The 17,943-nt window shown below is 38.8% G+C and overlaps 1 protein-coding gene across 1 annotated transcript in view; it reads right to left on the minus strand.

The window, feature by feature from the left end:
* Positions 1 to 8,259: 8,259 nt before the first annotated feature.
* The window catches only part of DUSP12 (dual specificity phosphatase 12), a 32,746-nt gene continuing 23,062 nt past the window's right edge, over positions 8,260 to 17,943 (minus strand). Inside the window, exons 2-6 of the mRNA XM_007937769.2 lie at positions 16,320 to 16,433; positions 16,117 to 16,235; positions 15,385 to 15,481; positions 14,386 to 14,572; positions 8,260 to 8,421 (exon numbers count right to left, since the gene is read on the minus strand). Coding sequence (XP_007935960.2) covers positions 8,260 to 8,421; positions 14,386 to 14,572; positions 15,385 to 15,481; positions 16,117 to 16,235; positions 16,320 to 16,433 — 679 coding nt within the window. The remainder of the gene's footprint in view (positions 8,422 to 14,385; positions 14,573 to 15,384; positions 15,482 to 16,116; positions 16,236 to 16,319; positions 16,434 to 17,943) is intronic.

Here is a 17,943-nt window from a genome sequence, read left to right on the forward strand (position 1 = left end):
TGTGTGTGTGTGTGTGTGTGTGTATGTTGTGTTGTTGTTATGTGCCATCGAGTCGGCCCCAACTCATAGCAACCCCTCCTTGGGTTTCCGAGGCAGTATCACTGTGGAAGTAGGATTGCCCAACCTTTCTTCCGAGGAGTGGCTGGTGGGTTTGATGGGTTTGAACCGCCAGCCTTCTGCTTCTGGTTAGCAGTCAAGTGCCTTAGCCACTATGCTACCAGAGCTGTATGTATGTATATGTATGTGTGTGTGTATATATATATATATATATATATATATACACACACACATACACACACACACACGTATTCATATGTGTGTATGTGTGTGTACCGAAAAACCAAACCCACTAACAGTATCATGGGGATACTGTTAGACTGAGCAACATTTGGGTGTATTGTGCATGGGGTTGCCATGAGTCAGGAGCTGACTTGAGAGCAGCTAACAGCTACTTCCATTTCTAGTCACCAAGGTGTTGCTTTAAAAAAAAAAAATTAAGTGTTGAATGTTACTAAATCCTTTTTCTTGGATCTATTCCTCATTCACTTTCAACTTAAACTGCTGTAAAAGAAATGAAATTTTAAAGAGAACTTTATGTCTAGAAACAATACTGTTCTATCTAGACAGGTGCCCCTGCCCTGGACCCACACTTCAGTGGACTCTACTCTGGCCTTCTGCTGGCTATGTCTCTCCCCATAGTGTAAGTATCCATGATGCCAAGGTGATATGTCCAACCAGAGCCCATGCCATACTTCTAGATGTGCTTCTGATACTCAAATAGCTCCAAGTCTAATTCTAGGGCTTGCACAGGCCTCTGGTCTCACATGGATGAACTGCACCAACAGTATATGCCAAGAGCAGACAGAGCTTAGACATGTGAGGTGGAAGTCCACACATATATAGGTATCAGGCTCCTCATGGTGTAGAACAAATCTAGAGGTAGGGAGAGAAAGGGGCAACCTACTTGAAGAATTCCCAATTCAGAGCTGGCCTTCCAAGTTATTATGAAGGTGTATTTGTGAAGATAAGAGAATAAAAACATTTAAGTTATATAGCTTGATTTACAATTTTATTTTTTATATAAAATTTTAAAAGACAAATATTATATGGACATCAATTTGTACTCTTGCTCAGAACCATACAGGTATTGGTGGGGGGCTTAACTGGTGGATTTACAATTTAGTTAAAAATTGCTTTTCATCAATACTATTAGATTTTGCAATCTGATCAACATTTTCAATGTTGTTGTTGTTGTTCAATATGACATTTTAAAAGCATATATATCATTCTGAACAGTAAAGCAAAACATTAGAATAGAGATTAAGAACTAAGATTTTGGAATCATCAAGTTTTGGTTCTAATCTGTGTTCAAGCATTTAATAGCAGTAACTTTGAAGTGACTCAATCTTTCTAAGCCTTGATTTTGTCTGTAAAATGGAAATAATAAGAGAACCTATCTCACAGGCTTGTTGTAAGGACTAAATTAGAAAATACAAATAAAATGCTTAACACAGTGACTGGCACATGCTAAAATTGCAGTATTTTAAGGAAAACTGTTGAGTCCTCTTAGTTAGATACTATTCTAAGTTCTTTACCTGTATGATATAGAAAATCCTCATAATAACTCAGATATGGATAGTATTATCATCTCCTTTTTATATAAGACAGAGTTAAAATAACCATGGAGGGGGCAATAACATATATTAATCCCATTTTGCAAAGAAAACTGACCCTCAATTTTTTAATTAACCATAATATTTAATAGCATCATCTTTGTAATGAGCAAGACACTCATAAATACTTGGTAAACAAAGTACTTCACAGTTCAGATCATCTGTGCAAATGGATGAAGGTCATTTGAGATTATAAAAGGCTAAAGATAACATTGTTTTAAAAGCTTAAATGTAGTAGTCAGTGTGTGGAAGCATCTTGTCTTGACTGTGAGGGTCATTCTTTCAGCTGACATATGCATGGGCATAATTATTCAGAGGAGGTAACATCAGTGGTGCATGGGCAAAATTCTTGCCTCATCTTTTGCCATTGTTGTTGGAAACAGCCACTTCACAGAGAGAGCACAGGTTTTTAATGGCACAGTATCTAAGGCATTTGACTGCTAACCAGAAGGCTGGCAGTCCTTGGAAGGAAGGTTGGGCAATCTACTTCCGTAGAGATATCACCTCAGAAACCCAAGGAGGGGTCGCTATGAGTCAGATCCAACTTAACAGCAGTGAATTTGGTTTTTGGATTTTCAGAAGGCTCATCTTAATCATTAAGAAAGATAGGATATTTAGTAAGAATGGAGGTGGACCAACATAAATTATTTGCTTTTTAAGTATGCACCTTTTGTTCTCATGATACAAATTTGTAAGAATGTTGCAATGTAACAATTTGACATTTATAGATTGAAATTTCTATTTTGTAAAATCTCTCCTCCATTATTTTATTTTCATTGTGATGTGGGTGAAAGTTCACAAAGCAAATTCATTTTCCATACAGCAGTTCATACACATTTTATTTCATGACACTGACTGTAATCCCCATAATATAACAGCTCTCTTCCTACTTCCTCCCTGTGGTTAGCTTTTCCCTGTGTCGTTTCCTATGTATTACTGTCCTCCTAGCTATATCTCTGCAAATACTGCCCTTCTGATCACCCATGATTGATTGCTGTAAGGAATGTACCTACCTCATGTAAATATTCACCTTACATGCCTATTTGGCTGGAAGCCATAGGAGTGAGTTCAGTTTCAGGCCTGAAGGGTAACTAGGGACCATAATCTCAAGGGTTTCACCAGTCTCTATCAGACCAGTAAGCCTGTTTTTTTGTATGATTTTGAGTTTTGTTCCACATCATTCTCCCACTCTATCCAGGATCTCCTGTACCGATCCCTTTCTGAGTGGTTGACAGTGATAGCTGGGCACCATCTAGTTCTTCTGGTCTCATGGTCATCATATTGGCTGAGATCTTGTGGTCCACTAGTCCCTTGTACTAATTGTTTCCATGCATCTTTGGTTTTCTTCATTCTTCTTTGCTCCAGACAAAGAGAGAAAAATTGTTGCATCTCGATGGCTGTGACCCTCAATTTTCAAAAGACCCACTCACTTTCAGAAAGATGGTGATCAGTGGACCCAGAATTAGAGCACATTCTTATGACTTCTACTCCATTAGTTTTCATGGCACCACAGTGCCTCTGAGACAATATTGGTATTTTCAACAAATATATAAATCTAAATTGTTAAAGCTGATATTCCTAATTGTATTATTAAAAAGGGCTCTACTTTTGTGTGTGTGTGTGTGTGTGTGCGGAGTGCATCCTTTGGACCAAGGATCCCTGCACTGAGAACTTCCTTCACCCAAGAGATAGAGAGAGACAATTGTATCACTGAGACAGTGAGAAGCAGCAGACAAACAGTGGCAACAGAACCAGGAGAGTGGCAGGAGATGGCACAGTGGGCTTCCCAGCCTATAAGCAAGAAAGGAAGTGCCTTCAGGAAGGAGGCTTCCTGGTGGAGTGGGGTGTTCCCAGGCACTTGGTGCAGCTAGGTTTGCTGACACATGGGACTAGAGCCGAGTGCCTCTGGGCATTTAGTAGAGCTTAAGAGCTCCAGCATGGCTAAGGCCAGTCCAAGAACCAGAGAGAACCCTGCCTGTGGGTACAGAGAAGAGGCTGTTGTGACTGAAGAACTCTATCCTGAGAGTTCTTGAACTTGATTTGTAACCTGTTTCTTCCCTAATAAACCCTTAGCTATATGGTCTCTGAGTTCTGTTTGGTCATTGCAATGAATTCTCAAACCTAGCAGAGAAGCAGAGTGCCGTGGGAGGGATGGTTGGCATCAGAATTGGTAAAAAAAGACTGAAGGATAGAGGCATGTGTGACTGCCTGTTAAGAATCAGCCTTGGGCTGTTGATCTTGATCCTCCTCCCACCTTGTGAAGTTAGAGGTCAGAAAACTCCACCATGCCATTGATACAATCAATGTTTCACAGAATTTCCAAATTTACATAAAGAAAAGCTAAGTTTTCCAAAATCATTCTTCACTGGCAAATAACAATTATCTTTTAAAAAACGTATCATCTTGCCTATCTCTCCTGGCTAGAGTATAAACTGCAAAAGGCAAGGGCTTTCTATATGACCATGAGACCAGAAAAGCTAGATAATGCCCAGCTACTACTGTCAACTACTCAGAAAGGGATCAGTGCAGGAGATCCTGGATAGAGTGGGAGAACAAAGTGGAACAAAACTCAAAAGTCATAAAAAAGAAAAAAAAAAAGACCAGGTTTACTGGTGTGATATGATAGAGGCTGTTGAGATGCCCAAGACTATGGGCCCTAGTTACCCTTCAGGTCTGGAACTGAACTAATTCCTGTGGCTTCCAGCCAAACAAGACAGGCATGTGGGATGAATATCTGTATCAGGTAGATACTCTCCTTGGAGCAGTCAATCAATCGGGGGAGAACAGAAGGGCAGTGTTTGCACAGGGAGATAGTTGGGGGTGTGGGGGAGTGCATGGGACGGAAGGACATAGGGAAGAGGGAACTAAAGGGAGGAAGTGGGAAGACATTAGTGTCTAAGGCATTTGACTGCTAACCAGAAGGCTGGAGTGGTTCAAACTCACCAGCCATTCCTCAGAAGGAAGACTGGGCCATCTACTTCGAAGCCAACTCCATGGCAGTGAGTTTGGTTTTTATTAGTTATGAAACAAAGTGTGTATGAAATGCTGTATGGAAAATTAATTTTCTCTGTATATCTGTAAACTTTCACCCAAATCACAATAAACATTGAAAAAAGAAAAAGGCAACAGCTTTATCTGGTTTGTTCACCCTATCACCTAAAATTGTGCACATAATAGATGTCCAGTAAATATTTACTGAATTAACAACTGTAAATTCAAATAAAATCTATATAATCATCTCTGGGCTAGCTTCTACAGTGTGACTGGTAAGCACTGACTTGAACTATATGAAACTGCTATTCAATTATTTTTCACCTACAAAAATGGCAATTTTTTGTTCAATCTCATTTTTTAAAAAAGCTTTTTAAAGGATAATATACCAAATAAATGAACAGATTTTGTGAAAGATCTAAATGGAGGAAGATTTCAAGTTTAGATTTCAGAACATTCACTAGCATTAGTTTTAGAAAACTAACCCAAACCTTACCCTTATTAATATACTATATGGTTTTTTGAGAATAAAAAGCAGCCTCATATCAGACTTAACAGGTATTTTTTTCTTATTACAGTTAACCAACTCCTAATTTCCTTTTAGTGCCAGTCCTCGTAGTGCAGTGAATTACTTAATATGGCCCTTCTATTGGTTGCTATGGTAGCGTAGTGCCTAAGACACTTCACTGCTAACCAGAAGGCTGGTCATTCAAACCCACCAGCCACTTCTCGGAAGGAAGATGGGGCAATCTACTTCCGTAGTGATACTACCTTGGAAACCCAAGGAGGGGTCGCTATGAGTCAGGGCCAACTCGATGGCACACAACAACATTGGTTGCTATAAGTCAATCCAACTGGACAGCACGTAACAACAACATTCAGCCTTTGTAACACCCACCAGATGACTGGCTGGGACTATGCAAATGTGAGGTGCTTGTGACCTATCAAGGGGATTAGATAGTTTGTTAATAATGTAAATAAAGCACATGACACTCTTATGGGGATGGGGCCATGCAAATAAGATGTACAGAACCCTAATGAGGGGATTGGTCACTTTTGCCATCCTGCTAGGCTTATGAGCCATCCCAGAACCAAAGAGGGACCTCTAAACCACAAACAGAATCGTCAGGAATGAAGTGTTTTTTGGACCTGAGGTCCCCGCTCTGAGAACTTCCTAGACCTAGGAGACAGAGAGAGAGCTGTAATACAGGAGACAATGAAAGACAGGGGGATGCAGTGGCAAAGAAATGGGACAGCAGAACCAGGAGACAAGAGACGGCACAGTGGGCTTCCTGGCCCACGGAGCAAGAAAGCCGTCTTGGCAGGAGGATTGCTGGCAGAGTATGGTGCCTCCAGGCTCTTACTAAGAGAGGTAAAGAGTTTTGTAACACTAGCCTGAACAGGGCAGAGGCTAGGTTGGCCCAAGAGGCACGAGGGGTTGAGGACCAGAGAGACAGACCTGCCTGAACCATGGCTGAGAAGCTGTCCTGACCAAAGAACTGTATCCTGAGTGAGTTTCTGATCCTGAATAGTACCATTACTTACCAAATAAACCCCATAATCGTGAGTATTGTCTGCAACTTTTGTGTAGCATTGCAATGAATTATAGAACCCAACAGTGAAGTAGAGAGTGCTGTGGGAGGGAGTGGGTGTCAAACAGATAAAAAGGTTGGAGACTGGATGTACGTCTGACCTTTGCTGACATACAGGAGTCAGCCTTGGGCTGTTCATCTTGATTTGGGTGTAGTGCCTAGGGCATCTGATTGTTAACCAGAAGGATGGTGGTTCAAACCCACCAGCCACTCCTTGGAAGGAAGATTGGGCAATCTACTTCCATAGTGATACTGCCTCAGAAATCCAAGGAGGGATCACTGAGTTGGATCCAACTCAATGGCAGTGAGGTTTTTTTTTTTTTTTTTTTTTTGTGAAGGTAGTAAGAAACTCTTTCTGGTGATGTAGTGTTGTTGTTATGTGCCATCAAGTCAGACTCGACTCATAACGACCCCTCCTTGGGTTTCCAAGGCTATGGAAGTAGACTGCCCCATCTTCCTTCCGAGGAGTGGCTGGTGGGTTTGAACTGCCAGCCTTCTGGTTAGCAGTCAAGTGCCTCAGGCACTACGCTACCTGAGCTCCCACTGGTATAGTGGCTAAGGCGTTTGGCTGTTAACCAAAAGGTTGGTGGTTTGAACCCACTGTGGAAGAAAGATGGAGCAATCTGCTTCTGTAAAGATTTCCAGCTTTGGGAACCCAATGGGGGTCACTATGAGTCAGAAGCAACTTGATGACAGCAAGTTTGGTTTTGATTTGGTCTTACGACATCAGATGCCACTGTCAAGCCATTTTTGCAGCCCTGAACTGCAGTGCTGGCACCGGTCTACTGACTGAAGGGAATGGTAGACAGAGGATATGGCTTGTATTTACAGCAGGTCCCTCTCATGAGTTTCCAGACTACTTTTGGAAGGGAAGAATTAAAATTTTCTTAAAATCTCTACCCATGGTGTGATCTATGCCCAGAATCATGGCCCTTTTGCTCTTGGGTTACAGTAAATCATTTTGCTTTATTTGGGAAACAAAGGACTCAGTAGATGAGGTGAAACAAATGAAACAATCAAAAAGCAGAGAATTTATGCGTACTATTTATTCTGGGAGAGGCTAGAAGGACACAGCAACCTTGTCTGACAAAACTAACTTAAGAACAACTGTCAGCCTTTAATACTTTGTATTATTACAAGAAAAGATTATCATATGGAAATTGCCAAAGGCTTCTGGTCCTATGTTGAGATTTTCTCAAGAATCATCCATAATACTCCCATACACTGCAAAAATTAAGCCAGGCATTTTTTATTTTAAAGAGGATCATCATTCATTTATTTTTTTTCTTTATATTTAAAATTACTCTCATTTTTGTGTTTTAAGCATTTATTGCCCTTATCATTATTAGAAACACACCTCGTTAAAAATACATTTTTTTATGTAGACCACCTCAAGAGGTAGCTGAAACATGCTTTTCTAAACAATTTATATGATTGGAATTCCTAAGCAGTAACAGGAAAAATCACATTTTTATCAGTGCCTTTCTTTGTACATTTTCAAAAAAAAATCCAGACACACTTAAGATTGTCTAATGTCCCTTAAAGAAAGAGATCAAGAGAGAAATAAATTTCAAAATATGGCCAAATAAATATGCTTTACATTTCTGGAAGTAGAAGAATATCTAGTTAAACATGACCATTACTAACTTTTATACATAATTTTATCTATCCAGACCTTAACAGCACATAACTAATAGACCAAAAATCAGAACTTTTTAAAATACAGGAAACAATATATCTAGTGGTACAGAAGATTCTAATATCAAATGAAATACAACGTACATGATTGAAAGGCTTTGATTTCTATATAAAGTATTCTACTTAGGTAATATAATAAACTAACAAAGCACAGTTTCCAAGTCACATCAAGTGATTTTATCTTCTCACATTTCAAATGAAATGCTGAAGACTAAAAACCTAGAAAATCTGTCATAAATGACAATATGCAAAGGTAACACATTATCATCAGCAAGTTTCTTTTGAAGCTAACAAATGTCACAAGCTTATATTTTTCTTGTTTGTGATCCCAAAACAGGCAGCATTTTCATTTCATCCACTCTATTCTTATGTATTTGAAAAGCAGGTGTTATCCATCTACCACAAGAACACTGTTCACCATACCAGTTGAAGGAACCCAACTTGGCACTGCATTTTGGGCAAAGAAGCTAAAATAAAAATAAAGCAAATGTGTTACTTCATTTATTTACATTTATACAAAACAAATAATTGTCTTTGACACTGTATCACATACAAGAAACAGGTAAAAGATGGTTTCTATCTTCAAGGAGTTTACAAAATAATAAATGAGACAAAATGCATCTGCAATTTACTGTAATGGACGGCAGACTCCAATAATTGTGTAAGAGGCATGTTGTACTCTGAGAGTCTGGAGGAACAACAAATTCATTCCAATTTGAGGGGAGAAAAATAAAGCTTGAGAGATGACTGAGGAAGGTTTCATGGATGTGGCATATATGTTTAGCTTTAAAATCAGTCGACAATTTAAGATTTCAAACTAAAATCCTCATGGCTAATTGATAGAAAAGTATGTTAGGATTTGTTAGGATCTCATGTTCTATCACTAACTGATATTGATAGCATATAAATTAGTCCATCTCAGATTCCTAGCTATTTAAAAACAGATAGTCTAGTAAAAGAGATAAGTTTTAAAAAAAGCTTAATAAGTCTATCTCCTTCTAATATATTTATAGCATTGTTTTTTCACATTTAGTTCTTTGATTTTTGCATAGCATGAGATGGAAATTTTTATTTTTAACCTTGGGCCAGTGAAAGCCTGTACATAAAGCTTAGAAACCATAAAAAAAACATGACAGAGTTGATTATATAAATATCTTAAATTTTAGTATGACAAAATATACCACAAAGTGTAAAACAACAGATTACAGAAAATATTTACAATGTATTAGATGAAGATTATTATCTAAAATATATAAAGGAGTCCTACAGATGGATTAAAAAATGACAAATCCCACAGACAAATGGACTAAGAATGTTAAGGCAATTTATAGAAGAGATTATAAATGGCTGATAAAATACATAAAGATATTAGACCTCAGTAGTAATCATGAAAATTCAAGTTGAAACATTTTAGGATTAATATTTTTCACCTTACAAACTGACAAAATTGTACGTTTTATAAGATGCATTAAGTCAACTGCACAGGGAAATGGGGACTTGCAGTCACTGTTGGTGAAGGGCAAACTGGTATAGACTTTTTGAATGTCAGCCTGAAATACTAATAAAATTTAAAATGTATATTCTTCAAGTTAGGAATTACATTTCTAGGTATATATTCTATAGAAATATTTAAATATGTATACAAAGCATGCACAAACATGATCTAGGATTGTGTGTATGCTTTGCAGGTTAAATAAAAGCAAGCCAAAAGCACAAACAACAAAAGATAAAAGTAGATAAACGGGACTTCATCAAAATTCAAAGCTCTAATGCTACAAACAATATCATAAAAATGTCATCAAGAAAGTGAAAAGACAACACAGAATGGGAGAAAATATTTGTATGAAAAGAGAGCTATGTGCAGAATATACAAAACATACTTAATTCAACAATACAAAGTTATTTAACCCAAGTAAAAATAAACAATGGATCTGAACAGATATTTCTCCAAAGATACATAACTGGCCAATAAACATATGAAAATATCTCAATCTTAGCCATTAGGGAAATGAAAGTCAAAACCACACTGAGATACCACCTCACGCTAATTATGAAGGCAAGAATCAAACTGATAAAAAGTATTAGAGAAAATGCAAATAAATTAGAACTCTCATACATTGTTAGTAGGAATGTAAAATGGTGCAGCTTTGGAAAACAATTTAGCAGTTCCATAAAATGTTGAACATTCAGTTATCATATATCCCAGCAATTCCACTCCTAGGTATATACCCAAGTGCTATGGATTGAACTGTGTCACCCAAAAAAATACATTGAAGCCCTGACCCCTACACTTGTGAAGGTGACCATGTTTGGAGATAGGGTCTTTAAAGACAGATGCTACCAGTAAGTTGACATGAGGTTATGCTACTAGACTAGAGTGGGTCCTAATCCAATCTATGTGATCTCCTTATAAAAGAAGAGACTCACAGAAAGACAAAAGAGGAAGGACAGCCATATGAGGATGCATCTATAAGACAAGGAAGACCTGGAGCTACCAGAGGGTGGAAGAGACAAGAAAGGATTTTCTCCTAGAAAATTTGGAGGAAGCATAGCCCAGCTGACACACTGATTAGGACTTCTAGCCTCCAGAACTGTGAGGTAATAAATTTCTAATAAGCCAAAAGTTTGTGGTACTTTTTTATGTCAGCCCTAGGAAACCAATACACCAAGAGAGATGGAAACATACATCCACACAAAAACTTGTACATGACTGTTCATTACAGATTATTCATAAAAGCCAAAAAGTAGAAACAACCCAAATGTCCATCAACTGATGAAGAGATAAATAAAATGCAGCATAACTATACAATAGAATATTATTCAGCAACAAAAAGGAATGGAGTACTAGAACATGCAATAATACAGATGAACCTCAAAAACATTAGGCTAAAAGAAAAAAAGGGACCAGGTTTGCTGATCTGATAGAGGCGGATGGAACCACTGAGACTATGGCCCCTAGCTGCCCTTCAGGTCTGGAATTGAACCCACTCCTGTGGCTTCCAGCCAAACAAAAGACAGACATATGAGCTGAACATTTACATTAGGTAGATACACTCTTTAGAGAGATCAATCATAAGAGAATAGAAAGGTTGTGTATGCACAGGGTGACAGCTGGGGGCGGTGGCAGGAGTGCATGGAGGGAAGGACACAGGGAGGTGGTAACTATGGGGAGGAAGTGGGAGGGGAAATTGTGGGAAATTGCAGTCAATGTCATGAGACAAAATGTATGTGAGCTGCTGTGTAGAAAGTGAATTTGCTCGGTAAACTTTCACCCAAATCACAATAAAAATTAAAAAAAAATAAAAGTTCAAAATCACCAAAAAGAATTTAAAAAATTAGGCTAAGTGAAAAAAACTAGTCATAAAAGATCATATACTATATGATTCCATTTATGTGAAATGTCCAGAAAAGGCAAATCTATAAAGACAGAAAGTAGAGTAAGTTGCCTAGGGCGAGCTGGGCAGAGAGGAAAGAAGGGCTAGAGCGAATGGGAAGTGACTGCTAAAAGGTATGGGATTTATTTTGGGGATGGTGGAAATAGTCTGAAATTGATTATAGTGATGGTTGCAAAACTCTGTGAGTATATGAAAACCCTCTGAGTTGTATACTTGAAATGGGTGAATTGTACAGTTTGTGAATTATAGCTCAATAACATTGATTTTCAAAGAGCAGCATAGTCTAAAAACTTGGGTTTGAGTACACAGTTCCACTTTCTAGTCAAGACATTAATTAATGTAAACTAAGTTTCCTCATGTATAAAATGTGAATATCTAATTCAGTTATTTGTATCCAACTAAGGTAGCATAGTGCCTAAGGCACTTGACTGCTAACCAGAAGGGTGGCGGTTCAAACCCACCAGCCACTCCTCAGAAGGAAGGTTGGGCATTCCTACTTCCGTAGTGATACTGCCTCAGAAACCCAAGGAGAGGTCGCTATGAGTCAGGGCCGACTCGATGGCAAGTAACAACAACAATGTCATTCTATACTCCAATGAGGTAATAAAGTGGAAGGGTTTCATTTGACTGCTAAACAGAAAGCTGATGGTTCAAACCCACCAACCGCTCCATTAAAGAAGATGGGGCAATCTATTTCCATAAAGATTTACTGCCTTGGAACCCAATGGAGGTCGCTATGCGTCAGAACTGACTTGATGGCAGTGAGTTTGGTTTTGGTTTTGCAAATATCTAAAATCATCTAGCAAATAACTATGGGCTAAGATTATCTTTAAGATTGAATTTGAACATAAGCCTCCCTAGTGCCTAAGGTACTTGACTGCTAACCAGAAGGCTGGAGGTTCAAACCCACCAGCCACTCCTCGGAAGGAAGGTTGGGCAATCTACTTCTGTAGTGATACCGCTTTGGAAACCCAAGGAGAAGTCACTAGGAGTCGGGTTCAACTCGACAGCACATAACAACAACAAAGGACATGCTTGTTAGATATACTATTAAGTTCATGACTTAGAAGGCTTCTATTTACAAGGCTGTAATCATTTCTACATTTAGGAAGTCATACACATCTGCAGATCATACTCCATGTAATCCTCCCTGTGTGTCTCTAACATAATGCTGCTCTCGCTTCATCAAAAGGATCATTCATTTATTCAGTGATTCAGGAAATATTGCCTACTCCCTGTTTTTGGAAGTATCTTGTGCTTAACGGGGAGTAGTGCTTAACAAGATACTTCCAAAAAGTTCCTTAGGAAAATGAGAGAAGTACATTTTCTGTGGTAGTCTACCACTAGAGCTGGCAAATGTCACCATTTAAAAGAAAAAAAAAAATCAAATTGTCATAGAATGTCTTCATACTAAATCAAAGAAACCTAAAGAAGAAATATGGCTGTGGTGCAGTGAATAACTTAGTATGACTCTCCTAGCCATGGTCTTTTTGACTCCCACTAGATGACAGGGTGGGACCCTGCCAATGTGAGGTATGTGTGGCCTACCGAGGGGATTGAATAGCTTGTGGATGATGTGAATAGACACGGCACCCTTGTGTGGGTTGTTGTTGTTGTTGTTGTTATGTGCCGTTGAGTCGGCCCCGACTCATAGCGACCCCTCCTTGGGTTTCCAAGGCAGTATCACTACGGAAGTAAGATTGCCCAACCTTCCTTCCGTGGAGTGGCTGGTGGGTTTGAACCGCCAGCCGTCTGGTTAGCAGGCAAGTATCTTAGCTACTATGCTACCAGAGCTCCCTTGTGTGGGTTAAGACCATGCAAATAAGGTATATGGAACTCTAATGTGGGGATTGGTCAGTTTTGGCATCCCACTAGACTTAAATAAGCTACCCCAGAGGCAGAAAGGGAGACCTCACTACCATCAAGAGAGAAGAATCAGTAGCGGAGCACATCCTTAGACCTGAGATCTCTGTCCAGAGAGGGAAGAGAGATGGTGGCAGCAGAACTAAGAGACTGTCATGAGACAGAGAGGCAGGTTTCCCAGCCCACAGAGTGAGAAAACTGAGTGCCTTCAGGTAGGAGGGCTGCTGGCAGAGTGGGGTGCCTCTCTTGGCACTTAGCAGCAGAGCACAAAGAGCTTTGTAACATTTGACAGAACAGAGCCGAGGCCAAAGCCAAAGAGAAGGGTGCCTATGGCATGGCTGAGAAGCTGTCCTGACTGAAGAACTATATCCTGAGTCATTTCTGATCCTGAATTATACCCAGTTACTTCCCTAATAAAGCCCATAATTATGAGTATTGTCTGTGATTCTGTGTGGCCATTACAACAGATTATCGAACACAGCAGAGAAGTAGAGAGTGCTGTAGGAGGGATGGTTGGTGAGAAGATTGGAGGGTGGTGGCACATCTGACCTCTGCCTCATAGGAACCAGCCTTGGGTTGTTGATGTTCATCTTGATTCTCTCTTTCTTGTGAAGTTAGATGAAATCAGATGCCACCCCCACACTCTTTTTGAAGTAGCTGTCAAATGACCTTCATATAAAATGAACTGCATTTTTTAGAATAAGAAATGATAAACAACCTCACAGTAAACATACTAGATTCAAGATAAGGGCACAAAAAGAGAGAGATACATGAAACAAAAAAAAGGATGAAAAGGAAGAAATTTGTTTAAAAAAACAAAAGCTTGATTTGCCCTACTTATTACTAAGTTCAAGTATTATTAAATATAATCAATTTTAAAATAAATGATGTTATTGAGTTTCATGTTTTCAAAAATATAAATAGTCTTAAAAGGAATTTAATTACTTAGAACAATGGCTTTCAACCAATGTTCACTATTTTGGGTCAGCTGCTTTTTTTAAACTAATTTATTCTTGGTAGAATCTAGTCTTACCTACAATAGAGAGAAATGTCATCTTCAAAAGGAATGGAGTTAAGATGGAGTAAAACACAAGCTACAATTGGTTTAAACTGAAAGAAGGAACAAAATACAGCTGATATAATAAAACAATAGAAAAGATAATATGTTCTTACCTGCCCATCCATCACTCCCAACAAAGTGGATTCCATCCACTGTACAGGTTCAATGAAATAAGATGTACAATGAGCTTGAGTCCCTGTTGTAAGCATGGAAGATGGTGTCATTCTCTTGTGAGCAAAGGCTATTGGACCACTTCCTTCATTGTGATCCAAAATGCTAGAATTTCGAAATAAGGACCGCCTGCAACCCCCAAACAAACATAGAATATAAATTACTTCCCAAAAGGTGAAGAAATAGATGAAATGTACAGTATTTCTTAGAAGAGAAACAATATAACATTAAAACTCACTGCCATCAGCACTATAGAATAATGTAGATTCTGCAAAACCCCACATAATATGGATGAATTTGGAGGACATTATGCTGACTGAAATAAGTCAATCACAGAAGGACAAATACAGTATTAGTTTGTTGTTGTGGAGGATCAAGGAAAGGTTTATATATGGAGGGAAACTTTCTTTGTTGGTTCCCAGGGGTGGGAAGGGAAGAGAAGGAATACTGCAAACAAATAAACAAACAAAAAGCACTGACCCATGTCACTTCAGCTTTGTGTATTTCACTATACATAAATTATATTTCAATAAAATGCATTAAAAAAAAAAAAAACCTCACTGGCCTCAAGTCAGATCCAACTCATAGCAACCCCTCCTGGGGTTTTGGAGGCAGTATCACTACGGAAGTAGATTGCCCAATCTTCCTTCCAAGGAGTGGTTGGTGGGTTTGAACTGCCAGCCTTCTGGTTAGCAATCAAATGCCTTAGACACTACGCCACCAGAGCTCCCATTATACTACTTCTATCCTCAACAATCCCTACAGTCTGATTACTTTTACTTTTAAAATTTTATTTCTTCTTGAAAGCAGATTTGATTTGAAATTTCTACATTATGCAATTAACCAAATTCTTCCCAGAGAGATAAAAGAAACTGAAACTTTTAATTATTTTTCAGCTACTGAGGCAAGATAAATTCTTCAGAGGACACAAAGTATTTTACCTGCACTTTCTACATTTGTAGAGAACCTCATCTTTCAATCCTTGTGAAATGGTGGTTGGGTCAACAGCGAAGAGTTCCTGAGGTAAATTCTGCAATTCTATAACCAAAAAAATAATAATAATTAAGGCGCTCTGGTGGCATAGTGATTAAAGCATTCAGCTGCTAACCAAAAGGTTGGTGATTAGAACTCACCAGCCACTCCGCAGAAGAAAGATGAGGCAGTCTACTTTCGTATAGATTTACAACCTTGGAAACCCTAAGGGCCAGTTCTACTCTGTTATACAGTATCGTTATGAGTTGGAATCAACTCACTGGCAGTGGGTGAGTATGACAAAATTAAAATATATCCATTTGTCAAAATCAACTGTCTGCATTTTCAGACAAAATTCAGTTAATGTCACATTGAGGCAGTAAGTGCTAACCTCAGAAATTAGATAAATAAATAAATAACTCTCACGTTGAGAAACCAGAATGATGTAGAACACAGTGATAAAGTCCTTGGATTCTGGGTACAGAATGCCTGAGTTCAAATCTTAGCCCTGCTACTCATAAGACACATGACCTGGAACAAATTATTTCTCTCTAAGCCACAGTTTCCAAAGGAAAACAACAGTACTTATCTCAAGAGCTTGCTGGAAAGGTTAAGTGAGATAATGTACCTGAAGCATTTAGTGCCAGGATAAATGGCATACAGAAAGGACCCGATACATATTGGCCATTATTATTACATACCTGGATACTTCTCTGTAACCTTTTGTAAACGATATTGCTTATAAATTGCACTAGAAGTATCCACTTCATATCCCATTGCTTGGTATAATTTTAGTTGCCACTCAAACCCTTCATTCATCCTATAAAGGCAAATATAAAATTCACTTTTCTTTAAATAAAATGACATCACATAAGCAGAATTATCACCATAACAAAGAACTCACTTAGCCTCTGGTTTGACAGTCTGGAGGTTTTCATAGGCTTTTTCAAAGGCAAGTTGGTCAGTCTTCATTATAAAAGCAGTCACTACAGCAACACTTCGACTAACTCCTGAATGACTGAAAAAGAGACCTTTAAAATAAAACAGCAAACAGCAACAATTAAAAAAATAACCCAACCCCCTATTAATGCAAAAGTAGGGTCTACTTCAGGTCTGCTTCTGCTACTATACAAATAAACCTTTCGTCTCTGAAATACTATCAATGTACAAAAGAACAAAGGTTAATTAAAAGGTACAAATATACGTATGTGATTTTATCTCCCTCATTTTCAAATAATCTTTGCTTCAGCAACTACTATGAGGTAGGCACTGTGCTAGGCATTGGAGAAAGAAAGAATAGTAATAATGTTAGAAATGAAGAAATCAGTAAGCCCCAAGTTCAATAAATATTTATTGAGCTTTTATTATATGCCAAGTACAGTTCTAGTGCTGGGAACACAGAGAACATAACACACAAAACTCCTGCTCTCATGAAGCTTATTTATTTATGGGAAGAGACTGACAATAAATAAAATATCTGGTAAACTATCAGAGTATGCAACCTCAATATGACAGTACTACAGAGACTTGTACGGGAATCTGGTAACATAGTGGCTAAGGCACTTGACTGCTGACCAGAAGGCTGGCGGTTCAAGCCCACCAGCCACTCCTCTGAAGGAAGATGGGGCAATCTACTTCCGTAGTGATACTGCCTCAGAAACCCAAGGAGGGCTCACTATGAGTCGGGTCCGACTCTATGGCACATAACAACAACATTATTATATTAAAAAGCAAGGCTTGCCAATAGGTTGTGAACCTAAATCTAAATCTGGCCCTAGTCCAAGCTACACCATTAAGATAGTATGACGCCTATTCCTAAGAACTTAAATTTTATGTTACCAATATGGAGGCTATCTTTTATTTCCTACTGTAATCCCCATGCCTAAAATACTGTCTGGCAGATAGTAGTTGCCCAATAAAATAATCTAGGAAATGACAACACTATTTGTTAGCATATTCAACATAGAGGCCCTTGTTGTTGTTGTTATGTGCCGTGAAGTCGGCCCCAACTCATAGTGACCCCTCCTTGGGTTTCCGAGGTGATATCACTATGGAAGTAGACTGCCCAACCTTCCTTCCGAGGAGTAGCTGGTGGATTTGAACCGTCAGCCTTCTGGTTAGCAATCAAGTGCCTTAGGAACTACGCTACCAGAGCTCCTGTAGAGGCCCTAGATGAAGATTAAAAATGTTTTAATGTAGTTTAAAAGAATGTCACTGATTTAAAAAGGAAATATAGTGCCCCTGTATTAAGCAGAGAAATTCACATTTATTTATTCAGTAATCTTTATAGCTTAATGAAAGGAAGTGTGGGCTTGGAATCAGGAAGTGTTGTTGTTGTTGTTGTTAAGTGCTGTCGAGTCGTTTCCGACTCATAGCGACCCCATGCACAGCAGAACGAAACACTGCCCGATCCCGCAGCAGCCCCACAATCCATGCTATACTTGAGCCCATCATCGCAGCCACCGTATCAATCCATCTCCCTGAAGGCCTCCCCCTCTTTCGTCGACCCTCCACCCTACCAAGCATGA

Source organism: Orycteropus afer, unplaced genomic scaffold (genome assembly GCF_000298275.1).
Source record: "Orycteropus afer afer isolate SDZICR_OR568_19922 unplaced genomic scaffold, OryAfe1.0 scaffold00044, whole genome shotgun sequence".
NCBI classification, from domain to species: domain Eukaryota; kingdom Metazoa; phylum Chordata; class Mammalia; order Tubulidentata; family Orycteropodidae; genus Orycteropus; species Orycteropus afer.